This window comes from Staurois parvus, unplaced genomic scaffold (genome assembly GCF_062004578.1).
Source record: "Staurois parvus isolate SC_StPar_1 unplaced genomic scaffold, SC_StPar_1.0 ptg000096l, whole genome shotgun sequence".
In the NCBI taxonomy this organism is placed as follows: Eukaryota; Metazoa; Chordata; class Amphibia; order Anura; family Ranidae; genus Staurois; species Staurois parvus.
The window spans coordinates 12,200,763-12,225,497 of NW_028317892.1; the positions used below are offsets into that span (position 1 = coordinate 12,200,763).

At 41.7% G+C, this 24,735-nt stretch overlaps 1 protein-coding gene across 1 annotated transcript in view; it reads left to right on the top strand.

The window, feature by feature from the left end:
- Positions 1–24,735, top strand: part of ZCCHC7 (zinc finger CCHC-type containing 7) — a 268,307-nt gene that overhangs the window by 228,593 nt on the left and 14,979 nt on the right. The window contains exons 7-8 of the mRNA XM_089670901.1: positions 17,795–17,890; positions 24,107–24,224. Coding sequence (XP_089527027.1) covers positions 17,795–17,890; positions 24,107–24,224 — 214 coding nt within the window. The remainder of the gene's footprint in view (positions 1–17,794; positions 17,891–24,106; positions 24,225–24,735) is intronic.

Here is a 24,735-nt window from a genome sequence, read left to right on the forward strand (position 1 = left end):
GATGCTCTTATTCTTTTGGGTACATGCTCTTATTCTGGTCTAGGGGGAGGAGCCAGGAGCACTGGCTGGGGACCTGAGAAGAAGAGTATCAGGGTTGCTCTGTGCATGTTTGTTATTAAAAAAAAACAAAAAAAAAACTTTAATATCACTTAACATTTAATTTGTTTTATTGAAAAACTGATTTTTTTTTTTTTTTTGTGACCTGTAAATATATGTAAAGTATACAATGTGGCCCTCATACCGAAAAGTTTGTGTCGACCCCAAATTTAGCTTTTAGCTTCTGCTTGTGTTTAATATATTTTGGTTATATTTCCAGTTTTATTCTCCAGATTGAAGAGGGGAGCCATATAAACACATTTTAATGGCTTTCTTAGGTTGGTGATGTAATCATGACTGAGGTTTATTAATTTTAGTCTGTCGGATATTTATTGATCGTATATAGAGATGCATTTTATACACATGCAGGAAGAGTTCTGACTGTTCATTTGTAAATGGCTCTAAGGCCTTTTTGAAAAGATCATTGTCATCTTTGGTTTTCACTTTTCTAGGTAATAAGGCACTAAAACTCACCCCACCCCAATGATTGCATCACAACCTTTCAGTGGTCCCCATCAGGACCAGTCTGGAAAGGTGGAGAAGTAAATGTGTTTTTGGGCTCCCATCAGTATGGTTGGAGCCACATACTCCACCTTGTATCTATAAGAACACTAGCTGATAAGCTTTGTCAGCATGTCTGGTAATATTCTGGGTGTATGGCAAGTGGGGGGAGTTGTCTTGGAGTAAAAAAAAAGTATCACTTTGCTCTGTTCTATAATGGTTCTGGAACAGTGGTGGATTCACCTTTTGTGTATCCAACCAATAATGTAATGTAATATGCCTGGTCAGGGGTGGCATATAAACAAAGTAAACTTCTTATTATATTTTTTATAATTCGGTAAAAAACTATCTACAACTGTTTATAAACTGTCTGAATCTGTGTTGAAAGTAGAATTCATTATGATGATTCCACTGAGTAAAAGGTGGAGTACCAACATGTCAAAGGACAAAATATTACTGAGGCATTTTTTTTTACATCTAATGGGGAACAAAAATGGTGAAATGGTGAAATTGTTATTTGCACCCCAATGGCCCCTGTATCTCAGCGTTCCTCTGTAATGACTGCTGCTGGTCCAGAAGCCTGCTATGGCTTCTTTTATCCAAAGAGGAAAAAAATGAGTTATGTTATCTGGATGACTACAGACACATATGCATCCCCCTTTCTTACTGCATGGGCAGACAAGGTCGATAGCATTACAAGGTATTTGTGGCAGTGCTTGTTTCAGTTTTCAGAGCTGCCAGTTTTCAGTCGGATTTGAATTACAAAAGAAGAAGCTGGCATGAAAATTGAAAGGGGTTTATCGGCTAGTCTGAAGCCTCATAGCATATTGCTTATTTATGCAGTCCATCTGCAGCGAGAAGTCTAGAAAAAGCAATAGATTTAAGAAAAAAAAATAAGACTGTAATATTCAGATATGTTTAAGATGGCAAATAAAATAGATACCTGTAGTATATCTTGGAAAGTGATTTCACTTAAAGTCGCACATTACTGCAAGGGAAGATTTTGTATCATGTCATAAATTGTAAGCATCTGAGATGCTCTGTACTGTAGGTAGCCTCTGGGGATTTCAAGAAAAGCTGTTGCTAAGTCACTTTAAAATTAAAATGGAGGAAAGATAACTGTCCTGAGAGCTATGCAGGCAAACTGCTGAAGTTTAATGCTCTGGTCGCATTTGAATAACATTTTTGCATTGCATGTAAAATTAGCCATGGACCAATGGATAAAAGTCACCATCTTTTGGGGAAAATTGGGATGCATTTTAAGCCATGAAGATTTTGGAGCCTTTGATTTACATTTATTCATGGAGTGAATTGCTGCTATCGGACAATCTTGCATATATTATTCATTGTTCCACGCATGCTGTAGGCTTTCTGTCCTTTCAGGAGAAACTCCTGGTTAACATTTCAGTCTTTGCTCTCAAGGAACAGGCTGCTAAATTTTGATTTGCTAGAGAGCAAGTTATCGTCTTCTCTTCCTTTTCTTGACAGTTGGATTAGCTGTAAAGACAAAAAGGGAACATTAAAGCCTTAAAGGCACCATCTTGCATTTACATCCGTGAGAATTTATTATTTGAACCTGTTAGTGAGACCAATGACTATGGAATATTTATCATAGAGTGGAAATCCATGGAAATGAGGGATGTAATTCCTTCCGTTCTAGATGAGAAGATGCTCCTTTATAGGTTGACTGTTTTGTTAAATGGCACACAAAGCATATGGCTCTTAGGAAGTAATAAATATGACTGCATGGAACAGGAACACATGACATGCACCTAGCTGCAAGCTGGTTGACTAATGTTACATCTTTCAGGCAGAAAATGTTATTTATATATGTGCACTGGGATAAGTATATTATTCTGCACATGTACTGTATCTGCATGAAACAGGACATGTAAATATATATTTGTATAATAAAGAGCGGTCTCAAAGGAAAATAAAAATTATAAAGCAGTTTGATTCAAAGCCTCACCCTGGAATCGTTTTTACAATCTTACACTACAGCTTCTATTATTCGTAGCATTAAAGGATGGGGGTGCTAATTACGTATTCATTAAAGACTGTTGCCCTTTTTTTCTTTTTTTTTTCTTTTTTTTTAGTTACCCCAATGAACATGGGAGATGCAAAGGTGACCATAGATATAAGAGCCTGACCTTTCATTGAAATAACATTTGCTGGTCATTAGGAAAGGATTTAGACTACCCCATAAACATTTTCAGGATAGCTGGGGACTGTATGACTTTGAGCAACTGTCACATAAAGATGGAATTAGAAAAGATTATGGCCTGCAGTACAAGGTTTTTTTTTCCCTTAATGCATGATACAGAAGCACTATCTATGCTGATCATTCAGCATTGCAAGATTTCAGTATAATTGTCATCGCTCATCTTTAAAAAGACCAAAACAGTCATGTTGTCATGCACGTCGTATTGATTTTTCAGACAAGACCCATAGTCCACTGTCCTCTGTTACGATCTTTACTGAATCATAATAATGTAGAGGCTTGTACAATTGAGAATGTATCCCTTATATTTAGCAGTGGTCAACAGATTTAGGCATTTTTAGAATGCTCTATATTTATTTTATTAAGCCAGAATTCTGTAGGTTTTATGTGACATGCAAAAAATCTTAGCAGCGTGCTGATCCTATGGAAATAGTAGGTTATTGGTAGAGAAATTCTAATGTAGATTATTGCATCTCCTCTAACACAAGAAGGAAGTTAATTCAAACTTTCCAATCTGAGATTTGGTTTTGATGTTGGCCTTTTGCAATTCATGTATAGCAACACTCAAGACTGAGATGCAAGGAACAGTACTGTAAGCCCATCAGGCTTTGCATGTGCTTATTCTTACAGTATCAGTCTTCTGTTGCCCTTACACTGCCCCATTACAAGCTGGGGGCAGGGGGTGACAAAGCAGTATTGCCTAGCTGTAGTGGAGAAAAGTAGGGCCATCACCCTGTGCTTTTTAATAAAGATGTGTAAATCTCAAGAAAAGCTGGACAAAATTTTGGATTTTCTAGCAGGTAAAACAGGTCACATACAGTATATTGCAAAAAGTATTGGGACGCCTGCCTTTACATGCACAAGAACATTAATGGCATCCCAGTCTTAGTCTGTAGGGTTCAATATAGATTTGGCCCAAACTTTGCAGCTATAACAGCCTCAGTTCTTCTGGGAAGGCTGTCCACAAGGTTTAGGCATGTGTCTATGGGAATGTTTGACCATTCTTCTAGAAGTGCATTTGTGAGGTCAGGCACTGATGTCGGACGAGAAGGCGTAGCACACAGTCTCTGCTCTAATTCATCTCAAAGGTGTTCTATGGGGTTGAGGTCAGGACTGTGTGCAGGCCAGTTAAGTTTCTCAACCCCAAACTCGCTCATCCATGTCTTTATGGACCTTGCTTTGTGCACTGGTGCGCAGTAATGTTGGAACAGGAAGGGACCATCCCCAAACTGTTCCCACAAATTTGGGAGCATGAAATTGTCTAAAATGTCTTGGTATGCTAATGCCTTAACAGTTCCCTTCACTGGAACTAAGGGGCCAAGACCAACCCCTGAAAAACAACCCCACACCATAGTCCCCCATCCACCAAACTTTACACTTGGTACAATGCAGTCAGGCTTGGATGCAGCTGCTCAGCCATGGAAACTAATTCAATGAAGCTCTCTATGCACTGTTGTTGTGCTAGTCTGAAGACAACATGGAGTTTGGAGGTCTTTAGACTCTCCAGACAGTTGGCAACTTCTGCGCACTGTGCGCTTCAGTATGCGCTCATTTTTCTTCGCTGACTTGCTGTTGTTTCCAGTTGCTTCCACTGTTATAATACCACTAACAGTTGACTGTGGAATATTTAGTAGCAAGTAAATTTCATGGGTGGACTTATTGCACAGGTGGCAACTTATCACAGTACCACACTTGAATTCACTGAGCTCCTGAGAGCGATCCATTCTGCATGCCTAGGTACTTGATTTTATACACCTGTGGCCATGGAAGTGATTGAAACACCTGAATTTAATGATTTGGAGGGGTGTCCCAATAATTTCGGCAATATAGTGTATGTACATTTAAAGTTAAGCTTTTTAGTCCTTTTAGAACACTGCATTATGGTATGTAGCCAGAATGAAAAAGCTGTGTGATTGGCAGTGGAAATATAAGTTGGGTTAAAAGCAATGTTTGAAATATTTTATATTTAACCCCAGAATAATAACTAACTGGGGAAGCAATAATCAAGACGGCAAATCTGGAGCCCGCATCTTCAAGAATGCAAGGTCTTTGCCACTGGATGTAGCTATACTTCTGCCATTAATTAATAATTGTTCCAAAGAGCATCGTTACTGAAGGACAGACTGTGGTTTTGTTTTCGATCTACATAAGTCAAGGACATGGCAAATCTGGCTCTGGCATGGCTTGAGAGGATAGCCAGTTCCCCTGTAGCAACAACTATGCTTTTGAATTATTAAAGTGTTGAGAGGGATATTAACCACATGGGGGGATGCATTGGGATTGATTTACTAAAACTGGAGCGTGCAAAATCTGGTGCAGTACTTCATAGAAACAAATCTGCTTCCAGATTTTTTTTATTTTTTTTTTGGTAAAAGCTTTATTGAAAAACCTGAAGTTAGAAGCTGATTGGCTACTATGCAGAGATGCACTAGATTTTGCATCTCCAGTTTTAGTAAATGAATACCATTGTTTCCAATGGGTAGTCCAGTTCTTAGACTTGTATTGTAAGAAGCAGGATGTAGTCCATGTATGTAATATACAAATATGGCTCCTCCAATATACATATACAAATTAAATGTACACGTTTTTAAATCGATTAATGCATTTGTACACTTTTGTTTACAATTTTAAACTGTTTTTATTACATGTATATCTAAAAATACATTGAAAAGAATACATGTTCCCTTTAACTTGGTGACTACTGTGCAGTCCATTATTTAACCACTTAAACAGGACTGTTCAGCTGGTGGCTACTTTACTGTACTGTAAAGGAAGTAGATAAAGTAGACGTAGCTCCTTTTAGGCAATTAGGCACCTCAATGTTAGCCTCTGTGTTCATACATTACATAGGCTTTTACTAGCATATTAGAAAATCAAAAATAGCAAAAGAGCACTCAGGAAAGGAGCTTTAAATACTTTTCCAGTAAAAAAAATAAATTAAATTGATTGTAAAGGTTTTTAAAATTTCAAACATGTCATAGTTACCTGCTCTGTGCAATGGTTTTCTCCTCATCTCTAAGCCCTTGGTTACATCAAAGCCGATTTTGAAATTGTGCAACTTACAGTGAAGTCGCATGATTTCAAAATCGGGTGACCTGATTTCAGTTGCGATTTGCAAGACATCTGACACAGATGTCTATGCAAATCGCTACAAAAGTAGTGCATGCGCTACTTTAGAAATAGGCGCGGCTCCGACCAAGCCGGAACCGCACCGATATGACCACTGTAATAGCAAATCGCATGCCAAGTTGCACCCGATGTGACCGGGGGTGTAATTCAGTGAGAGCTGAGAGAGCCTCGGCTCTTGTGTACATCACTAGATCAAGATCCGGCTCAGGGGTGTATAAAGGGGGCTGAGGAGGGAGCTGCACACTGAAGGTTTTTACCTTCATGCATGGAATGCATGAAGGTAAAAAACTTTCAGGCTTTAACCACTTTAATATTCTGGCCAATGGAATCCCTTAATGCTCAAAGGCTTGGCACATCTAAACACATATGCAATGCTTGGCTTTAGGATGGTTTTTTTTTAGGTAGCTTTCTTTGGCCAAATAGTTCTGGTATTCTAAGGAAAAAAGCAAATGCTCTGTGTGCATAGGCCTTAATTATAAGGGGTGGACGTTTGAACCAGGTCATGTTTATCTTACCAATTAAGCCCTTCCTCCCATATTAAGCCCTTTACCAATAAATATGTAAAATGTGTATGTACAATATGTTGTGTTGTGTACAGTAACAATGTACATAAGGTAATGGAACGTTATAAAGATGGAAACTGATATAAAATGATATCCAAAGCCTTTAATAAGTCAATACTGCTAAATCACTTATTAAGAAGTGCAAAATTTGGGGATATCTTGATACCAAGCCAAGCACAGGTAGAGAAAAAAAGATTGAAGCCACAACTGCGAGAAGAATTATTCAAGATACAAAGAAAAACCAACATGTAACTGCAGGAGAAATACAGGCTGCTTTGTGGTTGTTTTGAAGGAGCACAATACGACGATACTTTAACAAAAGTGAGCTGCATGGTTGAGTTGCCAGAAAGAATCCTTTATTCTGCCAGTGCCACAAAAAAAAACCTGGTTACAATATGCCTGACAATGCCTTGACACGCCTCACTGGGCGTAAAGGCTTCTTTATGGCAACTCGTCCATGCATCTAATTTTTAATAAGTATTATCATAATGTGCTCCTTCATAACAACCACACCGTCTTTTTGCAGAGCAGCCTGTATTTCTGCTGTGGTTACCTGTAGGTTTTTCATTGTCTCCTGAATAATTATTCTGGCAGTTGTGGCTGCTGTCTTTCTTGCTCTACCTATACTTGGCTTGATATCAAGAGATCCACGAATTTTCCACTTCTTAATAAATGATTGACCATTACGGACTGGCATAATCAAGGCTTTGGACATCTTTTAATATCCTTTTCCATATTTTAAAAAGTTCCATTGCCTTTTTATGCAGGTCTTTTAACAGTTCTTTTTGATCCCCATGGCTCAGTTTCTAGCCTGCTCAGTGCATCCACGCAACGGGTAACACACTATTTATACACAGACCCTAATTGCAATTTAGGGTGAGGTAATTTAACTTTTAATTGCCATTTTAACCTGTGTGTGTCAACTTGTGTGTCTGTACAAAGGCCAAAACATACCGGGGTCTGTAAACTTTTGATCAAGACTTTTTTTTTTAAATCATGATAGCAAAAATTACCCAAGCAACTATGTGAAAATAAATGACTTGATATGATCACTATCCTTAAATAAAAGACAGTTTTGTTGCATGATCAGTCATATTTTCAATATCAATGCCAAAACTTTATTATTTGTGCCATGGTATGTAAACTTTTGAGCACAACTGTATATTTATTGGTTTGCTTGAAAGTTATAGTGCCTGCAAACTGTGGTGTGTATATATACTGCAATTTTAATTAAAAAAATGTTATACTACTAATGGTGGTGATTAGCGACTTATAATGGGACTTCGATTGCGGCGGGCAATCTGACGCTGGGGGGAACTGACTGCCACTGACATCACCACTGAAATTAATACAGTGATTAGTGATAATATACACTGTCACTGTAGTAATGACATTGGCTGGAAAGGGGTTAACATCTGGTGTGATTAAGAGGTTAAATGTGTACCGAACTATGTTTAAAGTGTGCTGCTTTTACTAATAATGCTTTTCAGGGATGAGAAACACAGAGATCATTCCCTCTGTAAAGAGCTGTGTTATTTGTCAACACAGAGCTCCTCGCTATGATTGTGCACAGCTGATCAGAAGGTCCCGGCCGTGAATCACTTTGTGGAGTCTTGCTTGATAGGCTGTCGCTGTACAATAATAGCGTTACTGGGCTGCACGCACTTGAAACCCGGAAGCAGGCAGCGGCATACGGGTATATTGCTTTGCCCTACGGAGTTTCCCTGTCTGCAATACATTGAAGGCGGTGGTCATTAAATGGTTTCATTTACTTGTTTTGAACTTTTGTTTACAATTCTTAAGTTACTACCTGGTTTTCAGGACTGGGCAAGTACATACATCCCTAGAGTCTTCAGGAAGGGAGGAGGAGTTTTCTATGCAAACCACACCCCCCTGCATGCCTGAGCTAAGAGCAGATGGATTCCAGAAAGTAAATGCTTCATAAAGCCTCTGCCCCTACTGAAGATGGCCGCGGCCAGAAATGCTAGGGGGGTATTTCAAAGTGATTCCTCAGGAAAATAAAGCATGGAGACATGGATGGATGGGGAGTTTACTTTGAATACTAAAAATAAATGCAGATGCAGTGTAGTTCCACTTTAAGGAAAACTATACTTAAAAAAGGTCAACTGCCCCCAGCTTTGTCTATATATAGATCTATACATATATATTTATATCTAACACAAAGTAGCCTGGCCGCAGCTTAAGCCAGCTTGGTTGGGTCCACAAGCCGCAATGTACTGTGTATTTGTGGCCTTCTTACCACTAGAGTATATGTGAACCCTCACCTTCTAAAACAACCTGTTTAAATTAGAGACAAAAAGTGAAACATTTGTGTATAGATATATAAAAAAAAAATTATAAATACCTTTTTTAAATTGACCACATACCCTCTGTTCTGAGTTTTCTCTGGATACTTTTCATAAATGTACATGGTGCAGCAGGCGCATAAACCTAAATTGGAATTAAACCTCAAAAAAAAAGAAAACTACGGACAGGTATGATTTTTATTACCGTAGAGAACCTGTTGGTCTCTTCTGTTGCAAACCCTTCTCCCTGCCTGTCAGCCTTTATGTAGGCACACATGTGCAAAAGTGACATCATCTCAGCCTGCTATATCATGTGGCCAAAAAGTCCACACCCAGAAGGAAGACCAGGAGAAGATGGAAGTGCCTCTGACAGGTGGAGGGGATCACTTGGCAGGAAAGTCTGCCATAATGTGCGAATATGTTGTGCATACTAGTACATACAGTCATGGCCGAAATTGTTGGCACCCTTGATATTTTTCCTGAAAATCAAGTATTTCACACAAAAAAGGTATTGCATTAACACATGTTTTGCTATACACATGTTTATTCCCTTTGTATGTATTGGAACAAATATAAAACAGAGGCAGAAAAGCAAATATGACATAATGTCACACAAAACCCCAAAAATGGGCTGGACAAAAGTATTGGCACCCTTAACTTAATATTTGGTTGCACACCCTTTGGAAAACATAACTGAAATCAGTCGCTTCCTATAACCATCAATAAGCTTCTGACACCTCTCACCCGGAATTTTGGACCACTCTTCCTTTGCAAACAGCTCCAGGTCTCTCTTATTGGAAGGACACCTTTTCCCAACAGCAATTTTAAGATCTCTCCACAGGTGTTCAATGGGATTTAGATCTGGGCTCATTGCTGGCCACTTCAGAACTCTCCAGCGCTTCTTTGCCATCCATTTCTGAGTGCTTTTTGACGTATGTTTGGGGTCATTGTCCTGCTGGAAGACCCAGGATCTTGGACGCAAACCCAGCTTTCTGACACTGGGCCCTACAGTGCGACCCAAAATCCTTTGGTAATCCTCAGATTTCATGATGCCTTGCACACAGTCAAGGCACCCAGTGCCAGAGGCAGCAAAACAACCCCAAAACATCATTGAACCTCCACCATATTTTACCGTAGGTACTGTGTTTTGTTCTTTGTAGGCCTCATTCCGTTTTCGGTAAACAGTAGAATGATGTGCTTTACCAAAAAGCTCTATCTTGGTCTCATCTGTCCACAAGACGTTTTCCCAGAAGGCTTTTGGCTTACTCAAGTACATTTTGGCAAACTGTAGTCTTGCTTTTTTATGTCTCTGTGTCAGCAGTGGGGTCCTCCTGGGTCTCCTGCCATAGCGTTTCATTTCATTTAAATGTCGACGGATAGTTCGCGCTGACACTGATGCTCCCTGAGCCTGCAGGACAGCTTGAATGTCTTTGGAACATGTTTGGGGCTGCTTATCCACCATCCGGACTATTCTGCGTTGCAATCTTTCATCAATTTTCCTCATCCGTCCACGACCAGGGAGATTAGCTACAGTGCCATGGGTTGCAAACTTCTTGATAATGTTGCGCACTGTGGACAAAGGCAAATCTAGTTCTCTGGAGATGGACTTGTAACCTTGAGATTGTTGATATTTTGCCACAATTTTGGTTCTCAGGTCCTCAGACAGTTCTCGTCTCCTCTTTCTGTTGTCCATGCTTAGTGTGGCACAGACAGACACACAATGCAAAGGTTAAGTGAACGTCTCTCCTTTTTATCTGCTTTCAGGTGTGATTTCTATATTGCCCACACCTGTTACTTGCCCCAGGTGAGTTTACAGGAGCATCACATGCTTGTAACATTCTTATTTATCCGCAGTTGTGAAAGGGTGCCAATACTTTTGTCCAGCCCATTTTTGGAGGTTTGTGTGACATTATGTCGAATTTGCTTTCTTTCCTCCCTTTTTTTGTTTTGTCCCAATACACACAAAGGGAATAAACATGTGTATAGCAAAACATGTGTTAATGCAATACGTTTCGTGAGAAATACATGATTTCCTGGAGAAATATCAAGGGTGCCAACAATTTCGGCCATGACTGTATGTGCATAAAGCTCCTGGGTGGCCATTTTTTTTAACCCCACACTGAGGTTAAATTCCTCTTTTAAGGGCTGTACTCACCAATACCATACTTTAGCTTCACTATAAAGTGAACATTCAAAATTTTTAAGCTGCCATTTATACTTGTCACAGTCCATGTCCACTGCCATTTTACAAGAGAATTGCCTTTGATGGAACCTAGTTCTAAAGTCCGTTTCCTTGTAACAAAGCAAAACTAATAGAGGTTTTTCTGGCACGTAGTGATAACAGATGGTATCTTGTGGTTTTTGCGCTTTTTAAGTACCTTTTAATTTTTAACTTCAGAAAACAGTTGTTTAAACAGATGAAATACATATAAGGGGCTGTTTTACCTGTTATATGATTTGTATGGCAAATAATAATAGTAACCCCCTCCGCACTACAGTGGAACACCAAAAAAAATAAATCCTATAGACCGAACTCTCACAGTGAAATAGGACACCAGCTGCTATATTAAAAAATCCCCCTATAAATGTGAAAATATATGAAGATCCTAGCTAGATAAAATCGTCATTAAGTACAGCGCTAGTTTTTCAGTGAAAACCTCCCCTTAAATTCTGGAATTTACACTAGTTTTATTTAGAAATATTAATCCAATGACTTTTGGATGACATAGCTGCATTACAGTGATGTTAAATGTTCCTTTTCCCCTGAAATACAGGGTGCAGCAACATAACTTCCTTTTTTGAAATGCGTGCCATTCAGGCTGTAGCGGCCATAGCGGGGCGGGAGTGGTCTCAGGCGACAGGCGTAGTTCTAAAGTTTTTGAAATCAATTGTTATATGAGTCACTACGTTCAGACAAACCACGAGTACGACAAGACAAAGAGCTGGAGTCCCTCAACCCATCAGATCACCTGAGAACATCAAATCTTCAATCTTGCAATCCCCGCAGCATTCTGCGCGCAAACATGCGTCTGTCCTTGGACATTCGGATTGTTCAGTGAGGCGAATTCTTCACGATGACCTTCATTACCATCCGTACAAGTTGGCGATTGTGCAGGAACTCTCTGAACGCGACTTCAATTCTCGGAGGAATGCATGTGAGGCAGTACTCGAAAACGTCCCTGAGGACGCAATTGTTTTTTACAGTGATGAAGCCCATTTTCACTTGACTGGATGCGTCAACAAACAGAACATGCGCTACTGGACCGACACCAATCCTCGAGAATTGCATCAAAGGCCTTTGCATTCATCTAAAGTCACAGTGTGGTGTGCAATTGCCTCAGCTGGGATTATTGGTCCCTGGTTCTTTGAAGAAAATGAGCTGACAGTGAATTCAGACCGGTATAAGAACATGTTGGAAGAATTTGTTTTTCCACGACTTGATGAATTGGACTTAGGGGACATTTGGTTCCAACAGGACGGAGCAATGGCTCACACTTCAAGAGCATCAATGGCTGTTTTAAGGGAACACTTCCCGGAGCGCCTCATCTCAATAAGGGGCAATTTGGAGTGGCCAGCCCGCTCCCCCGATTTGGCCCCTTGCGACTTTTTTTTGTGGGGTTTTTTGAAATCCCGCGTTTATGTAAACCGTCCAAGGACCCTACAAGACCTGAAGGCCAACATCTGCGCAGAAATTGCCAACATACCCGCTGCTATGCTGGGTAAGGGTCATGAAAAACGCCAGAAATCGGCTTATTCAGTGTATGGACAATGGGGGCGTCACTTACCTGATATGATTTTCAAAACTGTGTAAAACAGAACTTTAGATATGTACCTACATTATTAAAGACAATAAAAACAATTCTGATTCATTAAAATGGGTTTTATTGCGTTTTGAAAAAAGGAAGTTATGTTGCCTCACCCTGTACTTTACCTGCTCTTGGTTTCTGGAGTTCCCTGCCAGTCTCCACTCCAACTGGCTATGAGGGTACACACATGGATGCACTCCTGATCCAGGTTGTGTGCATCCATAGGCACATACAGCATGACTCATCCCCACTCCCATTCCTTCCTCCCAGGGTTTTACTGACAGTAACAGGAGCAAATGGCTCCCGCTGCTCTCAGCTGTGCTGTGGGAGCAGGGAGAGACACCAGCGCTGCTGCAGATTGACACAGCTCTGGATCGATTGAGGATTCAGGTAAGTATTTAGGAAATAGGAGGAAGGAAACAGCTAGTGGGAGTTTTTTTTTTACTCTAATGCAGTGAATGCAATAAGGTAAAAAAAAACTTTTGCACTTTAAAGCAGGCAGATATGAAATATACAACATGTTTCTAAAGTTCAGCATTAAAATGGAGCACAGGTTCACTTTAAAGTCAAAATATTTGTTCTTTGTGTGAAAACATTGTGTAAGTACCTCTGACTGTGCCAGTTCAGCTTTTCAGCATTCATTTGCATATGCTTTTTACCAAATCACAACCTATTTAACCACCATCTCACAATGTAACAGAGCTGTTAGTGTATATTTTACAAAAGAAGGATAAAAATACATTACGGCTTGTAGATGTCATGTGTCACCTTTGAAGGATATACGTATTTGTAATTATTCATGTTGAGATGATCTGTGTTTAATTAATAAACTTGATCATGCACAGGAAAAAACCTGGGCTTGGTAACCAACTGCAAATGTGAGTCTCTTATGATAAGGGCCAGTTCAAGGTCACAGGGGAAGCTGCCCAGAGCATCCATTTGCATATAATATTGCCAGCAGACACACTATGCTGAGGCAGTCTGCCTGTCTGATCTTCTCGTCTTTGTCATGGAGATTCCTGGTAGTGAAGGCCAGTTTCCCAGATAATGATTAAGTGTTTTAATAGCATTCATTCCTTCTGGACTAACTACTCAAGCAGAAAAAAGGGTTATGTAAAAATCACATTTAAGAAAAAATGATTTGTAATCTTTGCATCAGCAGCATTTTGAGGAGACATTAGGACTTAAATCCTTGGTGTGGTAGGCTCATGCTTTATCTTTTGATATTTACTGAGTTTACTGATGCATGAACAGTTTCCAGCAACAAAAGCAGATGGGATGGGCCCTTTAAAGGTAATGCTATCTACTAGGCTGTTACTTCCTATATATTTATAGTCAAGTAATCTTAGGGATATCTCCCAACAAATATACATCACTTAAATATGACAAAGGAGAGCAGGAGAACTTTATTCATGATCATTCTTTGCACCGAATGCTTTTCAATTCATTACAAGTATGATTTTCAACAAGAAGTTAAATGTATTTTATTGAACATAAGAGTTTTTCAGCACTAGCTTTATTTCAGTCTAAAAGCATGTATAGGCAGGTTTTCTGTTCATTTGTTTTTTGCTTGTTTTATGGAGGGCATCATTTTTAATTTTATTTCCATATTGGCCATAGGTCAGTATATTTTCATTGATGTTTACTGGAGCTTTGTGATCTGCTAACCTACGTTGAAAGATATGTACCTCTAAACTTGAAGCAGCTAAAGCCAGCCATACATGGATCAGAATATGTCCGGTTACACAGGAATTGGCAAATCTGTGATCTATGTATGAAGACCCTAATTGTGCACACGTTGATCTGAAGTCCAGGCTGACCAAGTGTTTAGATAGTTAACCATGGAATCAGTAGTGATAACCTTGGCTTCCTCAATATTAAAAATCATGTTTGTTTTGTTGCTCCAATCTGTCAATGTTAGGTGTATAATAGAATGTAGCTTGTGCAATTTGTCAGTGCTGAGTCATTGGGATAATAGTTTATAGGAAGTCTCCTGAACTTTGGTACTGCTGGAGAATTTGTGGACTACCCTGCAGGCAGAGTTCCATTGCTGCTCTGTGAACTTCAGGCTGATCATTTTTTCCCTTGATTGGAGGAAGTATGGTTGGGTTTGGTGTTGTGAAGTTAAAAGTTGTTTATACTGATATGATAGGTCTCACCACAATTTTTTATTATTAATATATATGCAGTTTTTAATTTGGAAAATGTCCATACTGGAATATTTTAAAATGTTCCATTTCTGGGATTTATTAGAGAGCTTTTAGAGACAAAGTAGCTCACCTGAGCCAGTGTCTTAAACTTCAAGGAGGGTGAGTATCCCTTTTGAGAGCCAGGTGGGAATTCTGGATTGTGTGAGTTGGTGTAAGAGGCTGATGGCTGAAGAAAAGAGTGGAGGAGGCATGATGAAAGGAAAGTGTTGCTGAATCAAAATGAGTGAGCTTTGATGTGTTTTGGAGTTTGTGAAAAAAAGTATCTAAGGTAATGACTGGGTAGGAATATCACTTACATTGCTCTCTAGACACACCCAGTCCTTATGGCTATGGAGTGACCATTTCAGACATGTTTAGTGCTATATTTTGAAATTAGGAAGGGCTATTTCTCTAGTGTGTTTTGGTTTCATAAGATGGGTAAGGCCAATTCTTAGTTTTGAGAAGATCTATAGTTTCATTAGACATCAAGGACTGAAAAGAAGAAAAAAGTCTGAAGGGAAAGCAAGTGGGATTGTTTGGAAGAGAAAAAGTCTTTGTGGCAAATTATTCATTAAAGGGCTGTCGCACATCCAAACCAAGATAAGGGGGTTGGAGTCTTATTACATCTAGACTGATTTGATGTATTAAGGCATGGTAGTTTTGGAAGTAGAAATCTGAGGTTTTTGCAGGGAGCAATATGCCTAGGTGCTAGGTCTAATTGAGAGGGTGAGAGAGATGTTTGGCGCATAGAATTTAGTATAGTTGGTCTTTATATTGGAAATATATCCAAAAAGATTGAATGTTGTCATCAAATTAGGGAGAGAGATGTGTGGCTGAGAAATAAAAAAAAAAAACAGGTCATCCACAAAAGCAATGATGTGGAATTCCTTAAGACCTACACATTTACCATATATAGAAGGGTGAAAGTTAATTTATCTAATGAATGGTTGCAAAGTCAAGATAAAAAGAAAAGCCACCAGAGCTTTTGTCTGCTTGCATTTGGGATGGAGACAATTGTAATTCCCTTTCTGAGGTGGTCATTTCTAAAGCCCTCATCTAGAATTTGTCAAGCATGGCAAGTACTGTTTCTGATTGCAAATGATTAAGATTAACTGCCATTTGCCTTCAGCTGGGCTGTGAGTGAGGTATATAAAGACTTCAAGTAATCATATTTGATTGTAGTCCAGAATGTTTCAGGGTAGCCCACATATAGTCCCAAGCAACTTGGACAAAAGCTTTGTCCACATCCATGGATAGGAGAAAGCACTCAAATTCCTCTCTCTTTTGCAGCTAGTGGAGAATATTGAAGGCTTTAATCATGTTTTCTCTCGATTCTGGGCCTGGCAAAAAACCAACCTGGTCTATGACTACAACTTTAGGAGGAAAAGATATGGGTTTATTAGCTAACATTTTTTAGTTTCAGAGCCCTATTTAGTAAAGATATAGATCTAAAGAATGGGATTCTTTCCAGTTTTTCCAGTGTTGTGTTGGTTGTCAAACTATTCAGTGCATTTAAGAAGGTGTGGAGTAAGGAAGGAAAAGAAAAAGATTTATATTACTACATCATAAAGCCACCAGAGAGTTTGCTTAGTTGCTTTTGGGATAGAGCCAATTGTAATTTCTTGTTTGAGATGGTCATCTCTAAGGTCCTCGTCAAGTATGGGTAATTTGATGTTAGTCAAAAAAGATTGTATAATGGTGCTGCCGTTAATATTTTGAAGGTGGATGTCTAGGGGATAAGTTGTAGAGTTGAGATAATTATTAGTGGAATAGCTCAGTTATTGTGCTCTCACGGTGAGTTTGTAATGGTGAGTTCTGCATGAGCCAACTTTGATGCTGTATATGGCATTTGAAGACGTAGATTCCTTGAGGAATCTGGCAAAGAGTTTGCTACTTTGAGTGTTCGTAAAAGAGTTTTCTGAGTTAAGCTGGTCTTAGATGGATTGAATCACGTCCGGTTCAGCAGAGACCTAAAATTCAGTTCATCTATGGGCAGGCTGGTTGTACTGACTCGATCCGTCAATTGATTTCAGTATAACCAGCCTGTTGAATTTTATGCATGCAATCACTGCCTGCAGCTATACCCATTAGCAGTGATCATTTTGTTCTGCTAGCAGGGAAAGATCCCCTCCGGCAGAACACAATGGCTCAGTGACAGAGATTCAAGCAATTTTCTTTCCTGCAACCCTTGTTTGCAATCAGTATGCATATCTAGCTGAATTCAGTTCTGGTGGAAGGGTTAGAGTCAAGAGACTGGTTCAAGTTTACAAAGTTAGTTCCCATCAAGGGAAATGACACCATCTTGGGCAGTAGATTGTCCAGCGGAATCAGTATTTCTTGCTCTTCTTTTGCAAATAACTTACATCATAGCTGTATGATTATTTTTAAATAGCATTCAATTTTGTATGTATGTATGTACAATGGTTTTAATTTATTTTCTTAAAAATGTTACAATGTTTGAGTATATCCTTCCTGTTACCCATGTCATAAACCCACACTGTTCTAACTAGTCCCTCTGTTCTCTCATTTGGGTGGACCTTACTGGATGCATAAGAAAGCTCTGACAGACATAGAAAGTAGTGAGACAGCAAATAGTGATTGGCACTGGCGATAACCAATAGTTCATAGCTGATGCATAGGGTTGTTTTCTTATTATACAGATTGACACAAATATATTTCAATACTGCATCTTGAATAATATATTCTCTCCCCTCTGGGGCTCAAAAGTAGCACTCTGTCAGTACAGTATAGCGCATGCCAATTCCCATACAGTGTATGTGAACTGCAAATGTTTTCAGTAGTTGCAGTCAGCTGTCCAAAATTAAACTTACATCACAGCTCCCTCTCAGTATATTACCATTGCTGTTGAAATAAGTAAGCCATGCATTGGATATTTTAATGTAAATAATTTATGTAAATGTTTATTTTACAATAAAACCAAATGTTTTCATATATATCGTTTTTTCTTTCTTTCTTTTTTTAGGTGAAATCGGGCCCAATTAAGATATCCAAGTCTGCCTCCAGGCCAAAGAGTATTGTTTACTGCTATAATTGTGGCAGGAGAGGTCACTGTGGCTTTGTAAGTGTCCCTCAGTATTTCTAATTATTACAGGTTCACAAATTGTAATGTAAACATTATAATGGTATAAAGCGCCACAAAAACTGTTTATCACACAAACAAAAGTGCAGCTCTCAATCCAATACCCCCCTGGGTATATAAGTCTTTGTTATACTAGCAAATGCGCACTACTTCGTATTCCAATCTTCCTATTTTCCCACCTCCTAGATTGTAAGCTCGAAAGAGCAGGGCCCTTGATCCCCTCATGTTTTGCATTGTATTATTGTTCTGTCAAATGTTCTGTCCCCCTTTGTAATGTACAGCGCTGAGCGAACTATTGGCGCTTTATAAATACCGTAATAATAATAATAATCAAGATCTCCTTTCCCTAAATGTGTCGTTTGCCATATAATCTCTCCTTCCTGTGATCTTCCAATGTGCTGATCCAAATCTCCAAAAGAAAAAAACGAATCTAGTGTATCGTGAATCAGATCCACAATACATATCCATCCTTCATCCACCACCTGTGTGCAAAGCCAAAACAACGTGCTCAATCCCTTCCCCTTCCGTCATGCACCTTACCCCGCATGTCTTGTAAATAGCCTTTTCATAATCAAATATCAACGTGTCCAATCGCCTCCTCACTTCTTCACAAATTCTCAATGGCCATGAAAGACAAACATACTCCCATAGTACAATATTGCTTAAAATCCAGTTTAATAATGTAAAAATTGCGCTTACATGTGTTTAGAATATAAGCAGCTTGATTCTACCAATTTCCAAAATAGCTGCCGCGGCACTAGACATTACCTATGAGGAAGTCGATCCAATGAGGAAAGCGATCACGGAAACCTGGATCCAGCCCACTGATTCTACCTCCCCTGCTGCACTCTCCTACGGAGGTCTCACCTGGACCCACTCACCCAGGCCTAACGGTCGTAAAGGTGGTGGGGTTGGTCTGCTCCTGTCACCGCAGAGCACCTTCCGAGTCCTCCCAAACCCCCCCTCCCTATCCTTCTCCTCCTTCGAGGCCCACTGCCTCCGACTATTCTCCCCAACCCCCCTGAAGATTGCTGTGATATACCGGCCTCCTGGATCCATACCCCGCTTCCTGGATGACTTCTCCTCCTGGCTACCCTTCTTCCTCTCCTCTGAGCTACCCACCATAATTCTTGGGGATTTCAACATCCCTGTCAACCTCGACAACCCGGACACAGCCCGTCTCCTCCACCTAACCTCCTCCTTTGCACTTGCACAGTGCATACAATCCACCACCCACTCCGACGGAAATATCCTGGACCTTGTCTTCTCCAACCGCTGCGCTCCCCACAACCTCACTAACACCCCCTTCCCTCTCTCTGACCACAACCTGATCACCTTCTCTATCTCCTCGTCCTCCAACGCCTACCCCTCCAAATGTCACACTACTACCAGCCGTAACCTCCGCAACCTTAACCCTGCCTCCCTCCACTCTGCAGCTGATCAACTCCACGACCGCATCCTCCCCCTGTCCTGCCCCGACTTGGCTTTGACCGCCTACAACAATGCGCTCTCAACAGCCCTCGACTCACTAGCGCCTTTAACCACACGCAACATCAGACCCCGACCGCTCCAGCCCTGGCAGACTGATCACACCAAAACCCTCAAACGACAAAGTCGTGCCCTGGAGCGACTATGGCGCAAAACCAAATCCCAACAAGCCTTCATCCGCTACAAATCTGCCTTCCACACCTACACCTCCTCCCTCCATGCTGCCAAACAGGCCTACTTCTTGACCCTCATCAAGGCCCTCTCCTCCAATCCTCGCCGACTCTTCTCTGCCTTCAACTCTCTACTCTCTCCACCCCCACCTCCACCCAGCACCTCACTCACTGCCCTTGAGATTGCCAATCACTTCAAAAACAAAATTGACACAATTCGCAAGGACATTGCCGCAACTCACACACCCTCTCAACCCGTCCCCTCTCACACAGCTACCCCCTTATCCCCCCTCCCCCTCAACATAACCCGCAGGGACTTCGTCGCTGCTCAAACTCTCTCCAACCCCCTTCACCCTCACTCAGCTACCCCCTCATCACCCCTCTCCCACGGCCCCACCACTGCTCTGACCTCCTCTTCCACCCCACCCTACATTCCTCATACTGAAGCTCCCCCAACACTCCACACCTTTGACCTTACTACCATCGAGGAAGTCTCCAAGATCCTCTCTGATGCCCGCCTAGCCACCAGCCCCCTCGACCCTATCCCCTCACAACTCCTACGACCTTCCTCCTCCTCCATCCTACGCTCCCTCACCCACATCTTCAATCTCTCCCTCTCCTCAGGCACTTTCCCCTCCCCTCTGAAACATGCACACATCACCCCCATACTTAAAAAGCCCTCCCTGGACCCCAATGACCCGAACAACCTCAGACCCATCTCCCTGCTCCCATTTACATCTAAACTCCTCGAGCGCCTCGTCTACACCCGCCTATGCTCTCACCTCAACGACAACAACCTCCTCGATCCCCTACAGTCCGGCTTCCGTCCCCTACACTCCACCGAAACTGCCTTACTCAAACTCTCCAACGACCTGCTAACCGCCAAAGCTAATGGCCACTATTCAGTGCTCCTACTCCTTGACCTCTCTGCAGCCTTCGACACAGTCGACCACCCCCTCCTCCTCAAAAAACTACACTCCCTTGGCCTCAGAGATTCTGCTCTCTCCTGGCTCTCATCCTACCTGTCACAACGCTCCTTCAGCGTTACCTATAATGCTACCACCTCCCCCTCACTCCCCCTCTCTGTTGGGGTCCCTCAAGGCTCTGTCCTCGGGCCCCTTCTCTTCTCCATCTATACCTCCTCCCTTGGCCAACTCATACACTCTCACGGCTTCAACTACCACCTCTATGCCGACGACACACAAATCTATCTCTCAACCCCCCACCTCACCCCCTTGGTCTCAGCCCGAATCACACACCTACTGAGCGACATATCAGACTGGATGTCGCTCCACTTCCTTAAATTGAACCTCTCCAAAACCGAGTTTCTTGTCTTCCCCCCAGCCCGGACACCACCCCCCATTGATTTCTCCGTCACATCCAACAACGCTACCATCAAACCCGCCCTGCAGGCCAGAGTACTGGGTGTCATTCTGGACTCCAACCTATCCTTCCAGCCCCAAGTCCAATCTTTAACAAACTCGTGCAGACTCCACCTCCGCAACATCGCCAAAATCCGCACGTTCCTAACCCCAGAAACCACTAAACAGCTCATCCACTCCCTCATCATATCACGACTCGACTACTGCAACTCCCTCCTCACTGGCCTGCCTCGCCGCTGGCTATCCCCTCTTCAGTCCATCCTGAACACGGCTGCCAGACTCATTCACCTTTCCAACCGCTCTGTCTCCGCCACCCCCCTCTGCCAATCCCTCCACTGGCTTCCGATTGCGCAACGGATCAAATTCAAAATCCTAACGCTGACGTACAAAGCTGTCCACCATACTGCCCCGTACTACATCTCTGACCTAATATCCAAGTACCGCCCAGCACGCACACTCCGCTCCTCACAAGACCTCCTTCTCTCTAGTTCCCTGGTCTCCTCCTCCCATGCCCGCCTCCAGGACTTCTCCAGGGTGTCACCCATCCTCTGGAACTCCCTGCCCCAACCCATCAGATTATCACCTACGCTCCTCTCCTTTAGGCGCACCCTGAAAACCCATCTCTTCAGGGAAGCCTACCCCACCCCCTGCTAACTTGCCGACCTCCTCCACTCTTCCTACCACTCCATCCCCCACAGCTATCCCCTCCTGTGCCACCACCCCCTCCCTCCTAGATTGTAAGCTCGAAAGAGCAGGGCCCTTGACCCCCTCATGTTTTGCATTGTATTGGTATTGTTCTGTCACATGTTCTGTCTCCCTTTGTAATGTACAGCGATGAGCGAACTATTGGCGCTTTATAAATACTGTATAATAATAATAATAATAATGATGAAATGCGTCAGGCGGCTGTGACGTCAAACGCAACCGGAAGTGCTTTAGTAAACATAAAATGCTAAATACCTTTCTGTCGTCACCAGTATTTAGCAGTCTTTTGACGTATATAAGTGTCCGGCCGAACACTGGTTAAAGCTTGTAGGAGGAGTTTTCCTTCTGCTCTGACTATCCTATGACGTTGCATAACCCCTAGCCCTCTGTCTGGACAGTGCTGATGGGCTCTGCGTTGATCACATGCACCCTCCCAAGAAAAAAAAAAACTCTAGCCATACACACTAAACTGAGCATGTGCAGAGCGACTCCTAGAGTTCTGTACTATCAACAGATAGATTAGCAACAGTAGAAGACGGGGAATCTCAGGGAAGACAGGATCAAATGGCTTTTTTACACAATGTGGAGGATTAACCCCTTAGGTTCACAGTATACAGTGAGTATAACAAGCATGCTTTACTGCATATACAAACTTATTTTACTGTTCTGGGTTTAGTGACACTTTAAATTCTAATTGCAAAACCTCTGGGGTTTGCTGAATATATGCAACAGCTAACACGCAGGAATCAATGTAGTAGGTCCACCATAGGAAGTATGTGTCAAAAAAGATGGTTCAGCCCCAGTGCCTTTAACATTCGACATTGTAAAAGTTACGGCAGCCCAGTTTTTAAATTGAAAAATGGAAAATCCAGATGGATGTGTGGCATGTTCTGGCAAATGTGGCAGCCCAAAAGAGGCTTTATAAATACAATCATCAACCCCATGGTTTGGTGTCTGGTGATTTGTGCTTTTGTTATGACTGCAAGCAATTGTGTGCTCATTCCAGAACATGCAAATCTAGGTTATAATGGGTTTGGGGTGGGGGGTGGCCAAAGAAGAGTGGGGTTATGGGTAGGTGTGGTGGTGAGAGTGCAGGAGGAGTGGGGTTCAGCAAGCAGATGTAGTGGTGAGGGGGGTAGATGGGTGAGGTTAGGCATGCAGATGGTGGGTGCAGGAATAATGTTCAGATTGAAGGGATGTGCAGTAGTAAGAGGAAGGGGTTCATGTGGTAGTAGTGTTGAGAGTGAGGGGGCATGCTGACCTGGGCACCTTCCCATACTTGGAGAGCAGTATGTGACTGTAGTACCTGGTTTGTCTCTCTGATCAGCCCTGCAGTCCAGCTCAGTATCTTTTCTCTTGCTTCTACAGCTGTGTATTCTGCACTGTGTGTATGAAAATTTAGGAGTAGGACCACAGTCCCAACACAGCCCTGTTTACCTTGAATGGCAGCAGTTCCTCCACTCCACTAGGTGAAGATGGGGGAAGTCATGAAAGGCGATGCCTGTAGGAGCTCCCTACTAGGATGTAAGATCACCATCCCTGAGGAGGTTGCAGCAGAAATGGAAACCAGGAGGCAGGATTTGAGGTGGAGCTGTCAGCAGCTGGCTGTGCCTAGGTGAAGGAGTGCTGTCAGCAAGCGTGGTGGCTGTAGATAGCTTGTGGAAGCAGCACAGTGGAGTCAGGTTATGTGCAGTATGTGGCTGACTGCCAGGACGGAGGTAGTGGGATGAGAACTGTTGTAGAAACATGTGGAAGAGAAGAGGTGGAGACAGACAGCCAGACCAGGAGGAGAAAACCAAAATTGCTAATAGAGATAGAATTCCCCAGTGACAAGATGGAAGAACAAGGGTACTCATTGGTCACTTATAGGCCATAACAACATTAAAGTGTACGTATAGCGTGATCCTTGTTTTTTATGTTTTGGATGGAATAGGGAAACAATTAAAATCCTTGCCAGTTTATTATTTGCTATCTGTTTCCTTTTGTGAAGATTTCAGTTCACGTCCTGTTCCAGATACACAACAGCAAGCGAGGGTAAATCTCTGCAAATTTAGGGGGAAATTCTGCTCTTAGTTGTCACCAGGAAATGTGTCCCTATTGGTACCCTCAACTCAGACAGACAACTATAAAGTTTTGGAGTTCCCTTCACTTTATCTCTGTGACAGTGGTCACCAGAACAATTAAAAGAAGTGAATTTTCCTATTGGGGACACCGCAATAAAACCCTGATCAGAGTTTTACCCTTCTGTACTGTAGTTCAAACTGAAGAGCATTTGTTTATAAATACATTTAATGGTTACATAATCACATAATGCAATGTTCAGGTGGGCTGCAAATTATACCTCTTGTATTGTATTTAGCAATAATATGTTTAGAAAAGTTGAAGTTCAATTTTTATGTATTTGTATTCATTTTCTATAATTAAATAATTTATATCTGTAAACCTTACAGGAATGCAGAGAAAGACGTATGTACAGTTCAGTTCACCCAAGCTGTGAGCTTATTTTTACCTATGATGGTGACTATGATATCCAAAAAAGAAAGCAGCGAGCAAAACGCAAGTGTAAAGGTACTTGACATTTCTGCATATTTTAGATTTAAATAGAGATACAGATAACTTTTTTCAATAGTTAAAATTAAAGTGATACTAAAGTCTCCTAGATTGTAAGCTCGAAAGAGCAGGGCCCTCGATCCCCTCATGTTTTGCATTGTATTGGTATTGTTCTGTCACATGTTCTGTCCCCCTTTGTAATGTACAGCGCTGAGTGAACTATTGGTGCTTTATAAATACTGTATAATAATAATAAAGTCTTGTTTTTTTTTTTGTTTTAATAACAAGTGTCCCTGCTCTGTGCAGTGGTTTTGTATAGAGCAGCCCATTTCCTCCGCGTCTCGGGTCCCCTGCCAGCGCTTCCTGCTTTGGGGGTACCCGAGCAGGCATGCTCCTGAGCTGCAACTCTGCATGTCCATTCACACACACAGCCACAGCTAGGCCTCACCCCCTCCCTCTCCTGATTGGCTCACTGGCTGTGATTGACAGCAGCCAGAGCCAATGGCTCTTGCTGCTGCCTCAGCCAATC